At 54.2% G+C, this 18,314-nt stretch overlaps 7 protein-coding genes across 7 annotated transcripts; 2 read left to right on the top strand and 5 right to left on the bottom strand.

The window, feature by feature from the left end:
* Nucleotides 1–590: 590 nt before the first annotated feature.
* Nucleotides 591–2,123, bottom strand: N656DRAFT_740670 (GroES-like protein). Its single transcript, XM_064812806.1, has 2 exons — nucleotides 1,857–2,123; nucleotides 591–1,785 (listed from the first exon to the last, which is right to left on the bottom strand). Exons 1-2 carry the CDS (start codon nucleotides 2,053–2,055, stop codon nucleotides 890–892), a joined length of 1,095 nt encoding a protein of 364 aa, XP_064665660.1. The 5' UTR covers nucleotides 2,056–2,123; the 3' UTR covers nucleotides 591–889.
* Nucleotides 2,124–3,547: 1,424 nt separating this feature from the next.
* N656DRAFT_792805 (uncharacterized protein) lies at nucleotides 3,548–5,954 on the top strand (the record flags this gene model as incomplete). The annotated part of the gene is made up of 3 exons (XM_064817113.1): nucleotides 3,548–3,589; nucleotides 4,145–4,986; nucleotides 5,873–5,954. 3 exons carry the CDS (start codon nucleotides 3,548–3,550, stop codon nucleotides 5,952–5,954), a joined length of 966 nt encoding a protein of 321 aa, XP_064665661.1.
* A 1,557-nt stretch (nucleotides 5,955–7,511) lies between these two features.
* N656DRAFT_792806 (uncharacterized protein) lies at nucleotides 7,512–8,427 on the bottom strand (the record flags this gene model as incomplete). The annotated part of the gene is made up of 3 exons (XM_064817114.1): nucleotides 7,512–7,698; nucleotides 7,774–8,158; nucleotides 8,277–8,427. The coding sequence occupies 3 exons, from the start codon at nucleotides 8,425–8,427 to the stop codon at nucleotides 7,512–7,514; spliced, it is 723 nt and encodes a 240-aa protein (XP_064665662.1).
* A 930-nt stretch (nucleotides 8,428–9,357) lies between these two features.
* N656DRAFT_848941 (SAICAR synthase-like protein) lies at nucleotides 9,358–10,721 on the bottom strand. The gene is made up of 2 exons (XM_064819319.1): nucleotides 10,354–10,721; nucleotides 9,358–10,273 (listed from the first exon to the last, which is right to left on the bottom strand). The coding sequence occupies exons 1-2, from the start codon at nucleotides 10,642–10,644 to the stop codon at nucleotides 9,443–9,445; spliced, it is 1,122 nt and encodes a 373-aa protein (XP_064665663.1). The 5' UTR covers nucleotides 10,645–10,721; the 3' UTR covers nucleotides 9,358–9,442.
* Nucleotides 10,722–11,780: 1,059 nt separating this feature from the next.
* Nucleotides 11,781–13,191, bottom strand: N656DRAFT_802165 (uncharacterized protein; the record flags this gene model as incomplete). Its single annotated transcript, XM_064818213.1, has 3 exons — nucleotides 11,781–11,814; nucleotides 11,900–12,003; nucleotides 13,159–13,191. The coding sequence occupies 3 exons, from the start codon at nucleotides 13,189–13,191 to the stop codon at nucleotides 11,781–11,783; spliced, it is 171 nt and encodes a 56-aa protein (XP_064665664.1).
* Nucleotides 13,192–14,703: 1,512 nt separating this feature from the next.
* Nucleotides 14,704–16,370, top strand: N656DRAFT_718923 (cystathionine beta-synthase; the record flags this gene model as incomplete). Its single annotated transcript, XM_064812319.1, has 2 exons — nucleotides 14,704–15,008; nucleotides 15,068–16,370. The coding sequence occupies 2 exons, from the start codon at nucleotides 14,704–14,706 to the stop codon at nucleotides 16,368–16,370; spliced, it is 1,608 nt and encodes a 535-aa protein (XP_064665665.1).
* Nucleotides 16,371–16,460: 90 nt separating this feature from the next.
* On the bottom strand, nucleotides 16,461–18,100 carry N656DRAFT_784636 (uncharacterized protein). The gene has a single exon (XM_064816213.1). The coding sequence runs from the start codon at nucleotides 17,682–17,684 to the stop codon at nucleotides 16,638–16,640; it is 1,047 nt and encodes a 348-aa protein (XP_064665666.1). The 5' UTR covers nucleotides 17,685–18,100; the 3' UTR covers nucleotides 16,461–16,637.
* Between the last annotated feature and the right edge of the window lie 214 nt (nucleotides 18,101–18,314).

The raw sequence follows: 18,314 nt of genomic DNA on the forward strand, positions 1-18,314 counted from the left end.
CTGACATGACCAAGCACGTATGTAGGATTCGCATAAATTGCCTTATGTATCTAACTTGGAATGACTAAGGACTCTTTTCTGGGCATTAACGTTATGCTCCAATCACAGATCTAGCGTGAGACATTTAGGTATTCGCGTTGACGGGACTGGATTGTGGATATGGTACAATGTACATACAAGTACATATGCAGTGTCCTATCAACTCAGAGGTTCAGATTCAGGGGCGCGGGAGCAACGCAACATTGGCGGGAGACTAGCGGGTCTTGTTGCGTGGGCCCTGGCCGGGCCCACCCAGCTTACAGTACCTCAGCCAGCCACACTCCCCTATTTCTGGCCTATACGTTAGCTGGGAAGGAGCCCAGCAATTTCCTCCCTCTCTTCCTTCTTCAGTAGCCCTGACAATTCCACTACGTTGACCTCTCTTTCTTCCTCCGTCCCCTCCGACAGGTCTTTAGCTACAACGGTATGTAGTAAGGTGTCTCTTAACAAAAACATGTAAGAGCTGCTGTACTGTATGGATATGTCCCCTGATTTTGGTGTTAACCCAGGCTCAACAGCAGATTGGCAGTAGCAGAGCATGGTTACATCGAGCCGGTAACTCGTACCATCGTAAGTAGGGAGTTTGACACTCGTCAGAGCCTGGCAATGCCCCACACTTGGGGGCTGCCAAGGGCTGGCAAGATCTGGCGATGTTCTGAGTCGGCCCGTCAGAGATTCCACTGTCAGGGTCTGACGATTGGCAAACTCCCTACTTACGATGGTAGGTATTTCCAAAATTCCACCATCCGAGTTTCCCGAACGACAAGACTTCTACATGTAGCACCGTAAAACGTGCGGACATCATCCTCCACGAATTCCCTACTTTATCAACCACTGGCAACATCTCCGCTCACCACTCAATCACCACCTTCTCACCACTAACCCCCTTAGCCACGATGTCAATAGCCTCCTGCACACCAGCCGCGCCGCCCTTCACAACCCGGTACGGCGACGGCTTGAACTCACCACTCTGCAGCCACTTTGCCAGGGTCTCATCCCTGTAAAGCCACAAAGCCAAATCCCTTCTGCTATGCCACAGCACATCCCCGCGCACCATGGCGACCTCAATCTCTCTGGGCAACACCAGCTGCTTTTCAGGCCACGGCTGGACCGTCGCAAGCTTGGGTTTGGCTTCGGCACCTTCACGTCTGAACTTGGCCAAAACTTCAACAGAATTCGCCAGTGTCTCAACCGTGCTGATGGCGTCAACCACGTGAAGAATCTCCTTGCCCTCCCGTTGAGCCGCGGCAACCAGCTCGTCGACAACAGTCGGCGAGCGGTAGTCAACCACCACTTTCGCGCCCAACTCCTCGCTCAGGTAGGCATGATGCTTGCGGCTGGCCGTGGTGTAGACCGTGCATCCCGCGAGGCGGGCAAGCTGGATCGTGGCCATGCCGACTGACGAGGCGCCGCCCCATACCAGAAGGATCGGCCCCGGGCTGGCGGACATGGATTTAGAGCCTGATGTAGGCGGGTTCGTGGAGAACTCGGAGGGCAGCGGGAGCTTGAGAGTCTCAAACAGCGCGGCAGCTCCCGTGGCAATGGCCGTGGGCAGCGTGGCGCCCTGGTAGAAGCTGACATTGTCGGGCAGGACAGCCGTGTCGTGGATATTTGACAATATGTAGGTCTGGAAGCCGGCATGGTCGAGCTTCTGACTGTAAAAGGCATCGGCGTAGGCGCAGACGCGGTCGCCTGGCTTTCGGGTCGTCACGTTGGGACCGACGGCTTCGATCACGCCGCTGCAGTCTGCGGATGTTAGTTGCTAAGTTCTGTTCTAAGCGGATAATGGCAGGGGGTGTATGAGTTCGGGGTCTTACCGGTGCCGATGATGATTGGGTAGAATGGGATGAGAAGGCCCTCCCTCTGTCGTTTCCAGTCCGCGGGATTGACCCCGACGGCACGGTTGCGGATCAAGACTTCGTCGGGTCCGGGTGAGGGAACAAGACGCTCCTCGACAACCATGTCGGCACCTTGAGCAACCAGGATGGCTGCCTGGTTGACTGCGTTTGGTGCCATGATGAGGGAAGAGCACAAGAGTACGACTAGCAGTGAGTTCGACAAGTGAGGTGAGGTATCTCTCGGAGAAGTTGTGGTTGATCGAGTCACTTACCATCCGAGTCATCGCATGGTCACGAAGAACTCAGCGGGCTCGATCTGGATATATATACAGAACGCACAACGTTGAGCCATTGCAGGCTCAGGCTGTTCACCTCAATTGCAAGCAGTTCAAGGCATGATGGCAGCGAGGTTTGAGTATCAAATTTCCAGTAAGCCCCTAACACGAAGTCGAAGCACCATGAATAACAACGATGACCAAGACAATGTGTAACAATGTAAGATGCTGACACAATGTGCTTGGCGATGCCTCGGCCATACTGCATCCGCAGATAGCTTAGGTTTCCTGGGCTTAATCCTAACTCCGCGTTGTCATGTGCCGGGCATCCCCGAGTGTACCTAAGTGAGTGAGAACTTGGCACGCTTGGCGTGCGCTTTCCCAGCTGTGTTGAGCGTTGGGACGTTCAAGTTTCTACCTGGGTGTAAGACGATCCCTGCAGGCATCAGGACGTAGTATTTGCTCCCCATCGATCGATGGGTACCGGTGCTTATCAGCTCCATCTCCGGGTCCGTCAACGGTCAACTCCGTGAGCCGCCGAGGTCCGCCTACCGGTACTACAGACCGTAGTAGCCGTAGAAGCATGTTGTTCGTCACAGAAGGCAAGCTCCAATAGGGTTGCGGTGCTGAGCTCAGCCATATCCTCGGCGCTGCTGAAGAAACCGTGACACAAATGTACCGGGTTACTTTAGGAGTTTAGGTACCTACCTTGTTAAGGTAGGTGGTGAATCGGGGCGCAGCTCTCGTCGGGCCGCAGCATGAGTTTGAGGAGTGCCTGACTGGTGGTCCCTCTGAGTCTGCGACTCTGCTGCTTCTCGGGCTGCGACTCTTGCACCGTACGATCGCAGAAGTGGCCCTCTCATAATGACCGAAAAACAGAACCTTTCCCCTTAGAATGGATCCGCTGTCTATCGCCTCCTCTATTGCGGGGATTGCGGCCGCTAGCCTTCAATTAGCAATCGGCCTAGATGCACTTCGCAGCAAATTCCGGGATGCCAATGTAACAATAACGCTCTGGCCTCGCAATGCCGCACAATAAAGACGGGACTTGAGCAGTTGCAGGGGCTCATCCTAAGGAACCACACCGTCCGTGACAGGGTTGATATCATTGCCACCCTGGACACAACGTTGACAGGATGCGTCGTGCTTCTGTCATGTCTCGAGGGGACTGTTGAGAAGCTGCATACGGCAGAGATGGGCTCTAAACGGTCCATTATTTCCAAGTGGCGCAGCAAAACGAGCATCGTCTGGAACGAGGCCGAAATGAAGGGCTATCTGTCACTGCTTCAAGGCCAGCAGTCTGCCGTATCATTCCTCGTCCAGCTCCTTCAGATGTGAGATTCCCCAGCCCCCAAGTGTCAGTGCCTGCCGTAAGCTAACAGGGCTCGTGCTTTGATGTTGCGGTCCAGGGAGTCAATTGACGAGATTCTAGAGAGAGTCAGAAGGGGGAAGGACTTCCTCGACAAACAGGCGAGCGACGCCGCATCTCTGAGACAGGCGAATCCACATGTACAAATCGTCGAATCGGTCTTGGAGCCAAAAAGGGGCCCCAACACCATATTCGGATACGCCGGGAGTGTGATAGGTGACCGTGAATTTGATTTTGACAACATTATCGTCAATTCCAAGGCCTACCGCAGGGCCATGGCTATTGCCAGCGCGGCTGTTTCCCGCAGATCTCCCGGGGGCGCATCGAATGCGAGGAACAGTCAATCTATCATGAACCTAGCCAACGTCAGTTTTGAGATACGGGACACAATGCCGCCGACCAGAACGCCCGAGGTCCCAGACACCATGGCGGACGTGTTGGGCAGCGGGCCACATGTCCCGTCCTCATCACCTGCTGAAGGACTTCAAGTTGGAGTTCCTCAACCAAGCGGCAGGCAGCTAGGACTCGAAGAGGCGCTGATCATCGAAAGAAAACGACATGATGAAACCAAGAAAGCCGTCCAAGAACTCCAACGGCAGCTTCTGTCCATGTCCAAACCAAAGGACAGCCTGAGCCAGGTATTTGTTTCCCACGACATCGGCTATTTCGATCATAAATGTCAGCAGTTATGCGTACACATTCAGCAATGGGTCTTGCGCTTTTCCAAATTCTCCGATATGAAGAGCTGTCGTTTCACGTCCGAAATTAGCGACGAAAAGATCATTGACCGACTGGACAATACCGCCCTAGACGGCTCGGACCCTGACAGCCATCTCCAGGACCGTGTCAAGCGGCGCGGCGTGTTCATGTCCCTGGTGACGGCGATGATTTGGGAATTTATTATCGCTCGCTACCTTTTCGGCACGGACCGAGAGCAGCGGCAAAGGCTCAAATCGCTCGAAAAGGCCCTCTCGGAAGTTGGTCCCCCATCCGTTGTCCGGGAATGGCGCGCCGTCACTTTCACCCTCATGGCCACCCGCGAGGTTTCCCGCAAACAGCGGAGCATGGATGTGGAAGCTGTGGTGCAGAGTATCGCGCAGACATTGTTCGTGATCCTTCCTCCGCCGTCTCATCTCGAAGATCAAATTGAGAGCCAGCTTCGCCGCCTCATCAACGAGGCGGTGGACCTATCCATCGCGATGCGAACCCAGCGGGCTGAGTATATGATGCTGCCCCCGCTGCAGCCCGAATATGACGATAAGGGTGATCTGGCGGCGACGGTCCCCTTCAATGCAGCGCTGATGAACGCCTGGAGCGGCACGTCTGCTTCAAATGAGGAGTTGGAGGAGAAGAAAGCCGTGGTGAAAATGATCTTGTTCCCGGTAGTTATCAGGAAGGCGGACGACCAGGGAGAGGGAGAGGATGAGATCGTGGTGTACCCAGCGCAAGTTCTTGTCCAGGACAAGTACTTGCTACGCGCTGGTGAAAGTGGCGCGGAATCACAGACACGCATCTCTCCAACCCCAAGTGCTGCTGAGGTGGAGAATGAGTGAACCATGCAGCTGTTGACCGTTCTAGTGCTTGCAGCAAGAGCGCTCGGCAGGGGTTGTTGGGCCTGCTTATCCATCTCTCTCTCTGGGTAGGTACCATTCAGATTTACTACTACTGGTGAAGGTTTCCTTCACGAACCGACTGGAAAGCCCCAAAATGCCTCGAATAACATCAGATGACTGCGTTTGATGTGGGGGTGCCTGCCTTGAAGGCGCATCGATTGAGAAGTTGAGACCCGTAACGAAGGCTGCTAAGCCTAATCAGCAGGCATGGCAGGCACCACCCCCAAACAGGCCATCACTGCCACCACCCGGATTCTCACCCTATGAGTCACAGTGACCCGAGTGCGAATTGCAAACCAAATTTGTGGCACACCAAATCTCTCGAATTGAGGCCATGTCCCTCTGCCCAATCCGTCTGGCCGATCATTGCCCCATGACTGTTGCGATGGTTCCTTAACCCAACAAGACGCCTATCAGAATGACAAACACGCCCTGTTGTATAAAGCAAATGGCCACTTCTCGATTGTTCGGCCATGTTCCTGCCTGTCCGCATTTCGGTCAGACAATTCCAGTTTCCGATTTCCTCGCACACCGAGGAGTCAGCCCTCAGTGCTCAGTGCACTAGCAACAGGCACACCACAAACGAAAAGAACACCTATTCGAAGAAAACCTCACATATAAAACCTCCCGATGGGTCTCGCCCTGCACAATCCCTCCTCTCTCCACCTCAAGCTCAACCCCAACCCTAACCTGGGGCATGGGCATGTGCCCGGCCCTCTCGCCGGTCCCGGCCCGCAGCCGGCGCTGGTCCCGAACCTGCCGGACCCACAACGCCGACGGCATCTCCAATGCACCCGTGTCCGCACCCGCAAACACTTAGCCGACTATCAACTGCAGCGACCGGTCTACCGCCACTCGGGCGCCCCCGCGCACTCAACCAACCACAACAAAGCATCGTCATGGGTCGATGACGCCGGCGAGGGGCTTGTGCTCGCTCGTTCCGAGGTGAAGCTACCCGGCACCTGGAGTCGGCTTGGGAGTGGGGAGGTTACGCGGGGTTCGTTTCGCGAGACACGTGTCGCAGGCAGAGGTAGTAGCAACACCCGTTCGAGTTCTCCTGCTACTACTTCGCGCCGACCGCCGTCGCTGGAGCGGCAGGATGCGTTTCGCGACCCGCGGACCACAAAGAAGAGGCGCCGCAACCACAGCTTGGGTTTGAACTCGCCTCCGGTTTGGTTTGACGATGTTGCTGCTGCTGTTGGAGGCGATGCCGAAGCGAACGAGATTGCCGGACTGTATCGGCTGGGGCTGTTGTACGACAATGAGTACGAACGCGGCGAGGGGTTCTCGCTCGCACGGATCGACAGGGCAGAGGCGGCCTTCTCGGTCCGTGTGAGGCCTTCGAAGCGAAAGAGTGCTTCGGTCTTTTGCGCTTCTCCCTCTAGTCAACGGCATTCCACACATTCCGAGCCTGTTGGTTCTTCCCCGAAGGGGCTCGCCCAAAATACCCCTTGTTTGCAACTTGAAATCGTTCATGAGTTGGAAGCCGATACTGTGGCTGAACAACCCCTTACACCGGCGGTCGATCTCTTTGAGTCTCTTTATGAGATCACTTCGAGTTATTGTTTGGGAGAAGAGGATGAGGAGAGCGAAACTGCATGGGCAATCATCGATGGATGTAATGGATGGAACGAGGATGCAGCGCGGGCCGCGGTGCAGAAGGCAATGGTGGAATGGGAAGAGAAGGAGGAGGCGGCCGACCCCTGGGTTGTGCTGGACCATGACGGCTCGTAGCAGGTCCGCCACATGAGATTCCCGACTGCCTCTGGATCTCGGCCGGCTATGCAGCTGCGCGCTGCGATCGGACTGGCCCTCTTGAACGGTCTCACACTTGGGTGGTTTGGAATCTTGGAGGGAAGGCTAGGGACCTAGTTGTGTGCTCGTGGCTATGGTCGCTTGAGCTCGCTGGTCCTTGGCTTGGTATGATCGGAGATAGAAGTGGTGGAGGTGCTGTACTGTACACCATTGTACTTTCACCGCTATCCTGTGGTTGCATGTCAGGACCTAAGCGTTGCATTGCTCGGGGTTCGAGTTGGGAACTTGGGATTCAGTGTTTTGTTTTCGTTTTCGACTTTTTTTTTTCGGGGATATCTGACAGGATAAAGAGGAGCTTATAATTAACTGCAAGGACTTGCAGGACAGAACTGGGCTGTAACATATGTACAAGCATACGTCAGGTGCCTATCCACCTCTTCATAAAGTCACGACGTCCCAGAGTAGGTATTAATAGTATTAGAAAGTGCCTAAATCCGCTTTCGTGGCTTCTAGCGTCCTGCCATGTTGCCACCATCAATCTGCATCCACCGAGCCCAGGCTCAACCTCAACTGCGCCGTCGAGGTAGTTCGTGCCCTCATCCAAGGTCTCAGTGCTACCTGCTTACGCCTCGGCCTTGACTTTGCTCACACCGGTCTTCCCATCGGGCGCCATTTGCCTGAACAAGGCTTGTGGGTCGAAGAAAATCTCGACCTTTTGCAGCTGCAGCTTCTCGTTCACCTCTGCTGCCGCCACCCCCTGAATTTCCAAGCGGCCCCCATGCGCCTTGATCGTGACCGTCTCTCCTTTGCTGCAGTTTACGGCTCATCAGCACTCCAATACTCCTGGGGAACAATGAAAAGACAGAACCACACAGAGCACATACTCATTAACCCCAACATAATCCCCCTTCATCTCCCCCCAATGCCGCCACTTAAACGCCACCTTCGGCGGGCCGCTATACACATCCAGCACCTCCCACGCGAAGGTAGGCATCATGGATTTGAATGTCTTGTGGCTGTCGTCAAAGCTGGCGCGCGCGGGACAGTAAAACTCGGATGGGGAAATCAGGGCGTTGTAGGTGCCGACGTTGACCATGTGCTGGGCCGACATCGGGGGGCCGCCGTTGACCGAGACGGTGTAGTTGGCCTCCCCATCGATGGTGCGCCAGTCGGCCAGGTCCAGCTTGTGGCTCGCCTCGATCTCCCAGTTCTTGACCAGCTTCTCGACCAGGTCCGGCAGGCTTTGTGCGGGGTGGGACTGGCTTTTGGCTGGTTCATGGGGTTAAGGTGTCAGATCTTTGTCTGTGAGATGATGCTCCTGCTACGTGTGTGAAGGGTGAGGCATTTGAAGGCGTAGGGATGGCTTCAACTTGAAGCTCATGCTTACTCTCGACCCACATCTGCCGCGTTCGCGAGTAATCGGGTGCTTTCCCATACCGCCAGATGATGTTGGCGTCCTTGAGCACCGCGTCGGCGTCCAAAACATAGTCCGGTAACGCCGACGTTTCGGCTGGTTCTTGTGTATCTGCTGAAGCCATGATGGTGGGCTATGGTGGCGAACTTTGGTCTGATGTGTCAGGGGCTCGAGGGAATCGGCGACGCTGCAAATGTGGATGCTGATGACTTTTGGACGTTGGACGGGAGGCTCGAGAGGTATGAGGGGGACAGGGTGGATTATATGCATCGCCAACTTTTGGCCCCCTGAAAACTTCCAAGTTGACAACCAGCATCAGGGGTCGACCTTGAAGCCTGGATCTGCATCCACTCCACACACAAACCGCTGGTAACTAATAGAGTCGTGATGGAACCGCATCTCCGCCCATAACGGGGATTTAGCTCCATCCCCTCTATTTTCCTCGTTATTTTTTCTTCTGTTGCCCTTTTTGTTCCTTTACCCCCGCTTTTCCGGGTCCGCCACAAGTTCCTTGCACCTCATCGACGCCAGACTCATATTCCGATGGAACGGAGCGCCAACTCAATGCCGGATTATATCTCATCAAAATAAGTCGATAATGGAACGGTAAAGCACTCCGACTTCGAATATGCTGACCCAGCGTTGAGCTGATTGGCCAAAAGGGTTTGGTCGCCACCCACCCAAGACCGCTAGGGGCTCAACTCTGCAGCCAACACTCCGTGTAGAGTGGGATCTTGGCCTAAGCAACCAGTAGGAGAAGCAAGATTGATAAGCCTGCGTAACGCCCAAAGGTGAAAGTCAATATGGGTGTATCGGTTGGATAACTTCAAGCAGGGTTGTGGCACAGCCCGGCCTCGGCCATGACCCTTCCGGAACTGGGGACGGAAGAGAATATTGCTCAGAATGCAAAGATGAGGTGAGACTGCAGGTGAATTCGCATGCGGGGGACGAATGCTAGGTTGACTCACAGGCTGCACATGCTTCATGTGCGGCAGGCCTGCCCGGGAAGCCGTAATATGCTCTATGCAATTAGTTACTTCAAGGCATATTACCTTTGAAGACTCGGCCGAATGCTGGTATTCGTACAACACCATTTCTCAAATTAGAAGGAGCTATCCCATCTGCGTGAAATGTACAAATCAACGAGCCTCCTCGTCCCTGATTTCGACAATATCCCTACACATCTTCATAAACCTTTCCCGGTACTCGTCAGGTGTGGTTGTGATGCTCATTGGACCCTTGTTGCTAATGAGCAGATTCCAAAGCTTGATCAGCAGCGTCATGAGTTTCGGTTGGATCTTGTGCTTGGCCCAAAAGAAGTCCAGAATCGAAGCGCGGAAGATGTGCTTGCCATCGGCCGAGGGAACACCAGTTCTCCACGTCGGCGGGGACGGAGGGACCGATGGAGGGTCTGTCGGAACCATGGGTGATTCTGCGGTCGCGGCGGCCGAGACATCTGCCTGCTGCGGCGTCGTCATCCTCACCAGAAAGAGAGAATAATCAACAGCATTGTGCTCCGCTAAGAATTTGGTGTCAGCTTCGAGAGCTGAGAAGAAGTCATCGGCCTGTTCGCGGCTGAGGATAATCTTGTCATGGAACTCATCGGCAAGCTGTTCTTTTGTCGCATCGCTCGTAAGTGCCCCGTCGGCGATGTCCCTCTCCGGGTAGAAATAGGACAGGGGCTTCAAGTCCCAGTTTTCCCATTCGGCTTCCCCTCGCTTCTTGGCCTCTTCCCGCCCATACATGATATTGTCCATGACGATATGGTGAGAAGGCGCAGATCTGAGAAGTCGCCCGAGCGAAGCCCCCGATACGGCGAGGAAGTCGCAGATCCGAACCAGCAAAGACCTTGGATGGACAGCCATGTACTCAACGTAGGGGGTTAAGAGGTCATCGCGGAAAAAGGAATGCTCGGAGTGCCGAGGAACAGACTTGACCAGATACTTCTGATCGGCGGTGGAGTAAAAGGTCTGAATCGCTGACTATTAGCCCTACTCATTGACAAGGAATATCTACCCCAACGAGCGACCAGCTTGCCCGGACGACTTACTGAGCCGGAGAAGCCCATGTCTCCGATGGCTTTCAGGCTTTCCTCCTTTTTCCCTTCCTCGCCAGGTTGGAATGACTCGATGTAATCATCATCGCTTACACTCCAGTGATTTCGACGGAGATTGCTAAAGTCTGCCGGCCGCACTTTATTGAGGACAAGTTGGTAGAGTGAGAAGAATGCTGAGAACAGTGATAACAGCAGCCCAAGGACACTGCTGCCTCGTTTCTTAATCTCGTTGGCGCGAGTAATCGCCTGCACAATCGACCTCGCGATCCTTTCCTGTCGCCCCATTGCAATGGAAATGGTATCGCCTTGACAGTGGTTGCGTGTTGTTGATCGGCATCAATTGAGCAAGGGTACAACGCGTTGCAGACCGTGTCTTGACTCTGGGACTTTCACGCTCTGCAGCAAGGGAAGAGGGACTTGAACTATGACGTCACCGCTCCCGGCGCTCCGTTTGACTTGGCGGCTTTGCACGACCCCACTTCATCTTCCAACGACATGTCAATATGTCAACTCACCATGAACGACATGTCAACCCGTCAGGGACATCACAGACATAGCACATTGCAATCGAGCGAGCAAGTATTAATCACAACATCTCACACTGCATTGGGCAAGCAATCAATGACATGAAACATAAACTTCAATTGCTTCATGCTACATGTCCTCATCCCCCATCCCCCATGTCCATCCACTCCACGTATCCATCACTTGTCCATCCTCCATGTTCCTCCCCAACCCAGTGTCCACCGTGTTGTCGTGCGCAATGTGCCTAAGCTTAGGGGCAGACAGTCAGTGACAGTGAACACATGACAAGACATGGGGTAGATGACTTACCTAAGACTCATCGATGGCAATGCACCAAACTCTTAAGTCGGAACCATGTCGACTCCATCCAACATCTCACGACGCTCACAATGTCACAAGCAGCAGAGAAAAAGAAAAAATGAACTTACCCTATGCAAAGTTGTCAGCAGCCGTCACCAAGCCCAGTCCTCCCTCCAGGTCGAAGTCGAAGTCGGAATCCTCGGCGGGATCGGGAACGGTCGGCGGCGGAATCGGAAGTCCTCCCCACTAAGTCTGTTCGCGTAGACTGGTGCAAGCCCAACCCCTCCCCACTGAGTCTATTCGCGTAGACTGTCGCAGCCCCGGGTCGAAGTCGAAGTCGAGATGTCCTCCCCACTAAGTCTGTTCGCGTAGACTGTCGCAGCCCCAAGTCGAAGTCGAGGTCGAGGTTGGAGTCGAGGTCGAGGTTGAGGTCGAGATGTCCTCCCCACTAAGTCTGTTCGCGTAGACTGTCGCAGCCCCAGGTCGAAAGTCGAGAGTCGAGGTCGAGGTCGTCGCGTCGGAGTCGTCGTGTCGGAGTCGGAAGTCCTCCCCACTGAGTCTGTTCGCGTAGACTGTCGCAGGCCCAATCCTCCCCACTAAGCCTGGTCGCGTAGGCTGGCGAGTCGACCCCTGGAGTCAGTGTTAAGTTAGGTGTCAGCGCACAAAAACTGGAATGGGTAAAATGCCAGCACAAAGTGAATAAACCAGGACTTACCCGTTGTCGACTTTGTCGCAGTGGTCGTGGTCGTGGTCGTCGCGGTTGTCGTCGAGCCGAAAAGTGCCGAAGAAGTCATCATGGTCGTCGCCGTCGTCGTCGTCCTGTGTCGCGAACACGCGCGGTTAGCTAGCAAACCTTTTCAAGAAAAATTCTACGTCACTGCTACAAGCACTGCAAGCGTCAAAGATGTTGGAGAAGATGGTCGTGAACCCGATGATGGCCGGCCTGTGACGAGTCAATGTGATCACTCAAGTCAATGGTGGGGGATTGGGTTTGACAGTTTTCATCGAGAGAATGTCAGACACAAGTTTCGAAACTGAGGCAAAATGTGATGGCGAAAAAATGTGTTGGCGAGGAAAAGAATGGATGGCAGAAGAAAAGATGAGAGGAAGGCAATGAGGAAGATGATAAGAGAGAAGCAAAGTCAAGAACTGGATGAATGAAAAGAGAATGAGGTGGAATGGTCCAGAAGATGGAAAGGTCGGTGATATTCAAGAGATGGGTTGTTGGTTGATGGGAAGAAGTTGGGGAGAAGTGGGAGGAAAGGGCTCAATATATACTCAGGGCAGGTGGTCAGTGCCTGTCTGCAAATCTGCAAATCAGTAAATGTGGTCAGTGCCTGTCTGCAATTCTGGTGATCAGAGTCAATAAAATAAAATAAAAATCGAGCCGGGAGGTCAGAGGAAAGTTGGGATGAAATGGTTCGCGACTGGCGAAGAATCAGCCCGCGTCAGGGGCATGTTCCTCCCACCTCCCTGTAAGCCCACCAAAGGCATTCCTAACCGCCACATGAATGATTTTTGAGCACAAACAGTTCATGAAATCGTCAAATTAGACCGTCACTGACTCTGGACGAGTGTCTTTCTTATGTAGAGAGCTATGTGTTACTGCCCGAGGCCAAGAGATCGGTGTCACATAAATCCTGAAGTCAACCAGCGCTGAAGTCAACAGACTACCAGAAAACACTCTCTAATCGCAAGTTCACCCGTCTACGAGAGTCTGCCGTGAGGTTTACCAGTGAGTCCTCTGAATGAGGCATCTACTTAGATATTCGAAACCACTGTGTCCGAGTAACGACCTAGATCCACATTCGACAGAGAGACAACGAGGTTTCTGGGAACCTGGATCTCCCGGAATCATTGGGAAATGGACCGAGTCAGCGGGTCTGATTATGCCAGATATTGAATCGCGAGCATGAAAAGCATGGCAGTAATCGACGCGGCTTTCGAGAGAATGGATAGCAATGCCTTGCTCACATCCCTGATAGTGCCCTTTTTTGATTTCAGCATGATTCAGGGTACAAGTTGAAACCATTCCATCAATATGCCGTAGTAAAGCTGTGAGGTTCTGCTCCAGAAACACTGCTATGAAGTGTCAACACGCGGAAAGCCAATCTTAGAGTCTTGCGCGATCAGGACCATGCAGAGAGTAGAAGAACTTGAAGTTTACGGTATATGAAAAGCAGCTGAATTACTTGCTTCGATGTGTATTCAGGAGAATCCCCGTCCCGTATCAATTGTTCGACTAGGTCTACAGGTGCCACCAGGGGCGTGGTAGTTCAGGAATGTCTGATTCTTGAAATCAGAAATCAATGAGTATTTCCGAATCGACGAATAAATCCGCCTAGTAATTTTTGATTGGCTAGAAAATACAAGCGAGATGCTGATTTCGAGCTCCAATTTCTGAATTTGCCGAATTTCCTCGAGGTTCTGATCCAAAATTGGGTTGCTGATTTCAGGCCTCACGGTTTTGTGATTAACAGCGTATCGTTTTTCCGGTTATTGCAGCTTGAGCATGATCTAACACACGAATTGGTGGAAGAGCTCGAATCAACGTCCGTCATTATGCCCTCAATTGCCATGAATATCTTGAACCATGATCTACAAACAGAGAAAAATGCCACATTGTGGAATAAAAACGTACAAAGCTCTAGACGAATCGTAGAAACAATTACAGCTCTGAACTGTGAAGTCAACCAACAGACCCCGGGCCCTCAACTTAATTATCATCCTCCAAGCGCGGTGTTGCCCTGTGCGAATAAGGTACCTAGGTACCTAGGTAGCCTTCCAAATGATCTCAGGCTCTTGAGATGATCGGATTGCTTCGCTATCTATAAGATGAAAGCCTCATGGAGCACCTGGGTGTCGGCTGCCACATTTGAGACGCAGCTTAACAATCCTGAAATGCTTTACACCGACAGTCTGGTAAAGTGACGCGTCAAACAATGTGGGTGCGCCCACGTGCGGGCACCACGTGCGGACAGACCCGCAGACACGCGCGGGGTTTTGGAGACAGGAAGTAGGCAAGGCAACTGAGGTCACGTTTCCATACTGGGGATTCAAGGCGCAATTTAGAGCTTCGTTAGTCTCCAGAGCAGTTGCGTTGCAGGTTATAACGGAGGCGGTGCCGCGGTTGATTCCGTCGATGTCGTCAAAAGTGGAGACGGTAGATCATTTGTGTTCCGAAGCTAAAAATTCATTGCAAGCGGCGAGTCCCGAGCCGAACCAACGGGCCGGGCTAACGGCTGGGTGGCGCGCATAGCATCGGCTGTCAAATCCATTCATATTACCAACTCGTGTTCCACATCCTCGCCGCATCCCACGTCCCAGCTATCCACCGCTACCAACGCAATTACTCTCCAATATTGCGATATTGCCCATTGGCCACTGCAGACATCGTGTTCATCACTTACTTCTTAACACAGCACCCTGATTATCCTCCTCCTCTGGCAACCCTCGACGACTCCAGATACCCCGCCTTCCGACTTTAAAAGATCCCTTTCTCTCAGATACCGTCACCTGATGGCTGCTGCTGCTAAGGGCGGGCTCGCCCAAAACGAAACAAGGCCGCCGGTCCCAATCATGACTGCGCCCAAGCTCAGCGTCAAGATGTCGGCTGCCGAGCTAATCGGCAACACGCCGCTCGTCCGCCTGAACAAGATCCCCCAGTCGTTGGGAATTGAGGCGGAAGTGTACGCCAAGGTTGAACTATTCAATGCCGGTGGCAGCGTCAAGGACAGGATAGCACTCCGGATGATCGAGGAGGCTGAGAAGAGCGGGCGGATCAAGCCCGGAGACACTCTCATTGAGCCCACCAGCGGCAATACGTTCGTACTCCCCCCCTCTTTGTTACGCCCCCGCCCAGTAATATGCTGACCGCATTCAGAGGCATCGGTCTGGCCCTAGTTGGCGCCATCAAAGGATACAAGACCATCATCACCCTCCCCGAAAAGATGTCTGCCGAAAAAGTCTCCGTTCTCCGCGCGTTGGGCGCTACCATCATCCGAACCCCGACCCAGGCCGCCTGGGACAGTCCCGAAAGCCACATCGGCGTGGCCAAGCGCTTGCTGAAGGAGATCCCCAACTCCCACATCCTCGATCAGTACACCAACGAGAACAACCCGCTCGCCCACGAGTTCGGCACGGCCGAGGAGATATGGGCGCAAACAGGTGGCAAGGTCACGGCTATTGTCGCCGGGGCGGGCACCGGAGGCACCATCACGGGTCTTGCCAAGGGCCTCAGGAAACACGATCCAAACGTCAAGGTCATTGCGGCCGACCCCCACGGCAGTATCCTTGCCCTGCCGGAAAGCTTGAACCAAGAAAGGGCAAATATTCCGTACAAGGTTGAAGGTATCGGCTACGACTTTGTGCCTGACGTCCTTGACCGTGAGCTTGTGGACAAGTGGTACAAGACCGATGATCGCGAATCGTTCCAGTTTGCGCGACGCTTAATCGCCGAGGAAGGTCTTCTAGTAGGCGGCAGCTCCGGCAGCGCAATGGCGGCCATGGTGCGGGCAGTGAAGGATTTTGGGTTTGGCAAAGGCGATGTGGTCGTGGTTGTCCTTCCAGACAGTATCCGCTCTTATCTGTCAAAGTTCGCCGACGACGATTGGCTAGCAGCTAATGACCTCCTGCCTAATGATGCCGAGAACATCACGGGCAACAACGACACTGCAGAACCCAAGACCCCAGGCCTCGGTCCTAGCGACCCCTACTCTGGGGCCACGGTCCGGGCCCTCCGCCTCAAGCCAGTCACCTCCATTCTCGCCACGAGCCCATGCTCCGAGGCAATCGAGATCATGCGCGAGAAGGGATTTGACCAGCTGCCGGTACTTTCGCCCACGGGCGGTAAGCTAGCGGGGTTAGTCACGCTTGGTAATCTCCTCAGCTTCATCTCGCGCGGCCGCACGTCACCCAAGAGCCCGGTGAGCGAAGTCATGTTTGACTTTAGCCGCATTGACGAGGTCGTGACGGACCCGCGCAGGTTTGGCTCGGATCTCAAGGGCAAGAAGCGCAAGTTTGTCCAAATCACCATGGACACTCCGCTGTCTGCGCTGAGCCGGTTCCTGGAATGGAACAGTGCCGCGGTGGTAACCGAGAAGGGACAGCCCGGCGAGGTCTCCAAACCCGTTGCTGTTGTCACAAAGGTGGATCTGTTGACCTGGATGGTGAAGCAGAAGTCATGAGTGTACGGACTGATGTGAGATGGCAGCGGTTGCGTGGCGTTTATGTCGGGGTGCATTTCCTTAGGGCGGCATGGAGGTTAGAGAATCAACTTCTCGGTTGGATCGGAAGCATAGGAGCCAACATGTGGGATACAGATAGACTTGGGCTCAGCCCGTGCAAACGGGAGGTTTTCCCGCAACACGTATATTCATTACGTGTCCATACAATTCGACTCCCGTCCCGCTGTATCTTGCCTTCACCTCCTCCAAAAGCCTCCCCATCAACCCTCAAATCCTCTCCCCAATCCACTTCCACCACATATCCGCCCCTGGCCCCTCCCCAACCACATTCCCCCCAATAACCTCCACCTCCACATCAAACTCCATCATCTCCTTAAAACTAAACTTATCCCCCCCGTACGCCCCAAGCCAGTCATCCGCCTCATCCCCACCCACCACACCAGCCTCATCCGTCCCCACGCCCGAATCCAACAACCCCTTACTCCTCGCCTTCCTAATCCGGCTGATCTCCGCCTCCAAATTGCTCTTGACCAACGCCGCCGGCAGCGCGGTGAACAAGTCCAGCTTATTCGCCGCCACCAGCACAGGTATCGACCTCGGCGCCCGCGAGCCCACCCGCTTATGAAACCGCCTTTGCAGCGCCAGGAGCACCTCGTACAGATATTCAGCCGTCGGCGCGAGGGCGTCTCCGCTGCTGCTGTCGGCGAGCGCCGCGGCGTCGACCATGAAGATGATGGCTTTGAGCTTAGATTTTTGGGCCCCGGTGTCGCTGCTTCTTGATGTTGTAGCGGTGGATGTGGATGTGGATGCGGACGACAGGGTGGAGGGGATGCTCAGCGTCGGGGCGAGGTCGGAGAGCGGCGCGAGTACGTTTGATCGCAGTTTGGCGTGCCCGGGGGTGTCGACCAGCAGGAACTTTTTGGCTGTTGCCCCGCGCGCGTCCAGGTCGTCGCGGTATGACGGGTTCGGGGTGTCGGTTGCTACGGCGAGCTCGACGGAGAAGGGTACTTGGGAGGTGTGCGTTTTGGCGACGGGGGAGGAAACGGCGAGGGTCTCGGGGGTGGAGGTGGATTGTTGTTGTTGCCTGTGGTAGAGAGGGCCGCGTTCGAAGAGCGTGACAAGGGCGGTCTTGCCTGCGCCGGAGGGCCCGAGGAGCAGCACGGATGGCAGCGTGGTGTATGGGGTTGTCGCGGAGAAGATGAAGTGCAGGAGGACAGGGAAGAGGAGGACAATGGCTAGGCCGATCGTGATGACGGTCGGCGACGGGGTGAGGGATGCCTCGAAGGCGTATTTGAGCGTGACCATGACCGTCATCTTCGCCGTTAACCCGTCGCTTGGTGTTGAGAGTTGAATGGCAGAAGGGACTCGATCTCAGAGATCGGGTTCTTATTAGTGTTCGAGGGCGGTCAAGCTCGCATTTCCTGAGTGTGCCATGAGGCTCTGATCCACCTCTATGATCGGGTCGCGATGCTTCCGGGAGCTGAAGTATGGGGCCAGAGTCATCCGACCTTTTGATGTGGATCGGATCATGGGAAATTTCGAAGTGGATTAGATCTCCATAGCGCTTCTTTGAGGTCTGGTGCAGGCCGTGGGTCCAAGCGCCTGCCCTATGAGCCAGTATTTAACCCCAACCCTAGATTAACAACTGGGAACATTCTTCATATCAGTTTTCTTTCTCGCAGAGAAGCCTCTGTTCAAACATTAGGTTGACTGTTAATCGGGGTCATAAAACTGCAATCAATTTGTTATCGATAGCAATGGCAACAATAACCGACACATTCGACATTGCATGCTCTTAAACGCTGTCAACGGTGTCGGTTCTTTCGGTCTGTACCGGCGTACCCACAAGCCGTGTACCTTAGCTTGATAGTTTCCCTTCCAGGTAGGCCTAGCCTCCGCCCGCAGCGCCTGCTAAGGCTGCAGGACATGGGTGGCTCAGCCTCG

This window comes from Canariomyces notabilis (assembly GCF_033297395.1).
Source record: "Canariomyces notabilis strain CBS 508.74 unplaced genomic scaffold N656scaffold_35, whole genome shotgun sequence".
In the NCBI taxonomy this organism is placed as follows: domain Eukaryota; kingdom Fungi; phylum Ascomycota; class Sordariomycetes; order Sordariales; family Chaetomiaceae; genus Canariomyces; species Canariomyces notabilis.

Coding starts and splice junctions, on each gene's coding strand:
- N656DRAFT_740670 (XM_064812806.1), bottom strand. CDS start 2,055: ATGGCACCAAACGCAGTCAACCAGGCAGCCATCCTGGTTGCTCAAGGT. Junction 1,786..1,856: donor CCCAATCATCATCGGCACCG/GTAAGACCCCGA, acceptor TAACATCCGCAG/ACTGCAGCGGCGTGATCGAA.
- N656DRAFT_848941 (XM_064819319.1), bottom strand. CDS start 10,644: ATGGGGCGACAGGAAAGGATCGCGAGGTCGATTGTGCAGGCGATTACT. Junction 10,274..10,353: donor ACATGGGCTTCTCCGGCTCA/GTAAGTCGTCCG, acceptor TCAGCGATTCAG/ACCTTTTACTCCACCGCCGA.
- N656DRAFT_784636 (XM_064816213.1), bottom strand. CDS start 17,684: ATGACGGTCATGGTCACGCTCAAATACGCCTTCGAGGCATCCCTCACC.